At 56.1% G+C, this 2643-nt stretch overlaps 1 protein-coding gene across 1 annotated transcript; it reads left to right on the plus strand.

Annotated features, from left to right (window-relative positions):
- Positions 1–224: 224 nt before the first annotated feature.
- Positions 225–1864, plus strand: LAESUDRAFT_765470 (uncharacterized protein; the record flags this gene model as incomplete). The annotated part of the gene is made up of 7 exons (XM_040913686.1): positions 225–299; positions 338–919; positions 957–1274; positions 1333–1351; positions 1410–1488; positions 1538–1629; positions 1692–1864. The coding sequence occupies 7 exons, from the start codon at positions 225–227 to the stop codon at positions 1862–1864; spliced, it is 1338 nt and encodes a 445-aa protein (XP_040757231.1).
- Positions 1865–2643: the final 779 nt, after the last annotated feature.

Here is a 2643-nt window from a genome sequence, read left to right on the forward strand (position 1 = left end):
CCAAACAGCTGTTGTACACATGCATCGCCGCAAGTCGAGCAGGGACGAGGACGATAGTGTCCTTGTGTTTCCTCGCGCCCATACACCTCCTTCGAGCTCGGAACCACCGAGGTCTCCGTCCAATGACACTATTCCGAACGGTCATAGGCAATCAGAAGCCCCTTCGTCTCCTACTCGAAGCCGCATAGCGTCAACGCCAGCGGTGAACGGTTCGCAGCCGTATCATGACCCGCCACCATCAGCAGGTCCACAACGTACCCGCTTCCCCACAGGCGTGCCGCGTCCCCAGAGTCTATAGGGTACGTCCGGGTCGCACGTCCCTGCTCACAGGTTCCAGCCGCCCGGCATGCGCCAGTCGCTCTCCCTCCCGGGCAACTCGCACGGACGAACGCGCTCCGTATCCGGGCCATACTTCCCCGCCAGTCCCTCGCCGCTCTCCTTCTCATTCCCGCCACAGCCGCCACTGCCGAACAAGCTGTCCAGCTCTTCCACAGCGCCAGAGCTACGGTTAAAGGAGAATGGCATGAGCCCCTCACCGTCCATGTCATCCCAGGCGCAGGCACATGCGCGACGGCATTCGCGTGTGCATTCACGCAACCTGTCCATGTTCTTCCCACGCCCGGGGACGTTGCCATCTACCGCAATTGCCGAAGATGGTGGACAGGAGATCATCTTCGATAGCCCACAACCCGAAGGCATACCCATGCCGTCTGCTTCGCCAGGTCCTGGGCATCGGAACTTCCGCGAAGGGTTCACATTTGGTGCACGTCCGCCATCCTCGGGGAACTCTGCGCAGTCGATGACTGCGAATTCGTCGTCTTCGAGTGCCACCGCGCGTCGGAGGCATCACCATAAACACTCCCTCTCGCACAACTTCTTTTCCTTCCTCGAGCCAGGCTCGCAGTCGCCCAACTCGCCCGTAAACTTGCACACCACTCCCGCTCCAATCCTGTCAGCCCATGGATGCCAATCTCGCCGTTTCCCCAGACCGCCATGGACGACAGGGACTCGCAGACCGAACATGCCCGAACAAATGTGGCCGGCCCGCAGAGCCCGATTGGGAAAGTGCACGCGACACCGAGCTCGCCCCAGAGGCGATGGTCATGGCGGTGACGCAATTTCTGCTTGGCGTGTCGCTCTGGGTCATCGCAGAGCAGGTTGCTTGCACAGGTCTGGGTTACTGGATCGTGTTTGATGCTTTGGGCGTCGCGCCATGTGTTGCCTGGATACCTCGCGAGACCTTCGATGAAAGCCGATATGAGGCGGCCATTTGGGTGAGTTGCGTGCGATGCTAAGAGGCTCTCCGTACAGCGAATGCTGAGTATTGGGCAGGAATGCACCGATAGAGACGGTGATAATGTTTTCGCAGTCGGTGTTTCTAATATTTGCGTCGGTCTATGTATGTAAAGAGACCGTCGAACATTTGCTGCTTGCTTTCGGAGAAGGACATCATCACCATAATGGCGACGAAGTGACAGAATTCTTTGGGTGCGTTCCTTCACTTTTGATTCACGCCTTGATGCTCATATTTCCTCAGCATCGAGTTCCCGGTCGTCACGTTAGCACTGACGCTCGTTTCGCTATTTATTACCTCTGTTGTCTTCAACAATCATTCAAGGCTCGTCAGCAGTACGTGTTCATCTTCATTTTTGATTGCGTCATCAATCTTACAGCTTCTGGACTCGTCGTAGCGGCGGGTAACTACATTCCACCATTGACATCGCTCTTGCCGACTCGCTACCGGCATATCGTACCACACACCTACCCAACCCGCCTAGCCAACCTACTATCAAATCCGTACTCCCTTGCACCCGTCGGGTTCTGCTTGTTCCTGCTCTTTGGCCCTGCGTTCATACCTCCGTAAGCGATCTCTCATTCGTTCCGGTGATCCGCTAAGTAGATCCTGGTGCACGGTTACCAACATCGATTCTTCGACTTGGTCCTTGCTGGTCTTGAGACATTGGTGACATTCAGCCTCGCATACTCTGCTGCAGTAGCGCTTCGTGCAACATTGATACAGACAGCTCCAGCACGGGGACTCGCAGGAGGACGCATGGAGGCGTTCCTACGAGCCATGCGAGAGGTGATTGTTGATGCTTCAGCTCCCTTTATTTAATAGACTCATCTGCGTTTCAACAGATTGAACGCCATCCTCTGGTCCTCCATCTACCTGCGCCACATATCTGGCAATTTACTCCCAACCTAACACTCCCTCAAGATCACTATATTTACACCCGACACCCATCGTCTGCAGGTGAAACGAAGGTACAATGGCCCGCGCAGTCGCTCGTCGTGACGATCGAGCTGCATGTCTGGAGAGATTTGGAGGATGACGAAGTTCTCCGGCTGACGAATTGGGCTTGGGAGCGATGCTCACATGCCTTGCACTTTGGTTCGCGAGGTGGGGAGGGTGGTGGGGATCGTATCGTACATCTGTCTCTAACCGGAGCAGTATCAAATGATGAATATCCACGTGACCATCATTTCCCTCTCCGACGCTCTTCTACCTTGCCATCGCCAAGGCCGATGGCACTTCCTCTACCGCCACCTCGACCAGTGCATTTTCTCTGGCTCTTCCTCGCTCACCTCCCTTCCCAAGGTCCGCGCCATCTTCGAGTTCCCACGGAGCCCGTTACCGGCCTC

Source organism: Laetiporus sulphureus (genome assembly GCF_001632365.1).
Source record: "Laetiporus sulphureus 93-53 unplaced genomic scaffold LAESUscaffold_228, whole genome shotgun sequence".
NCBI classification, from domain to species: Eukaryota; Fungi; Basidiomycota; class Agaricomycetes; order Polyporales; family Laetiporaceae; genus Laetiporus; species Laetiporus sulphureus.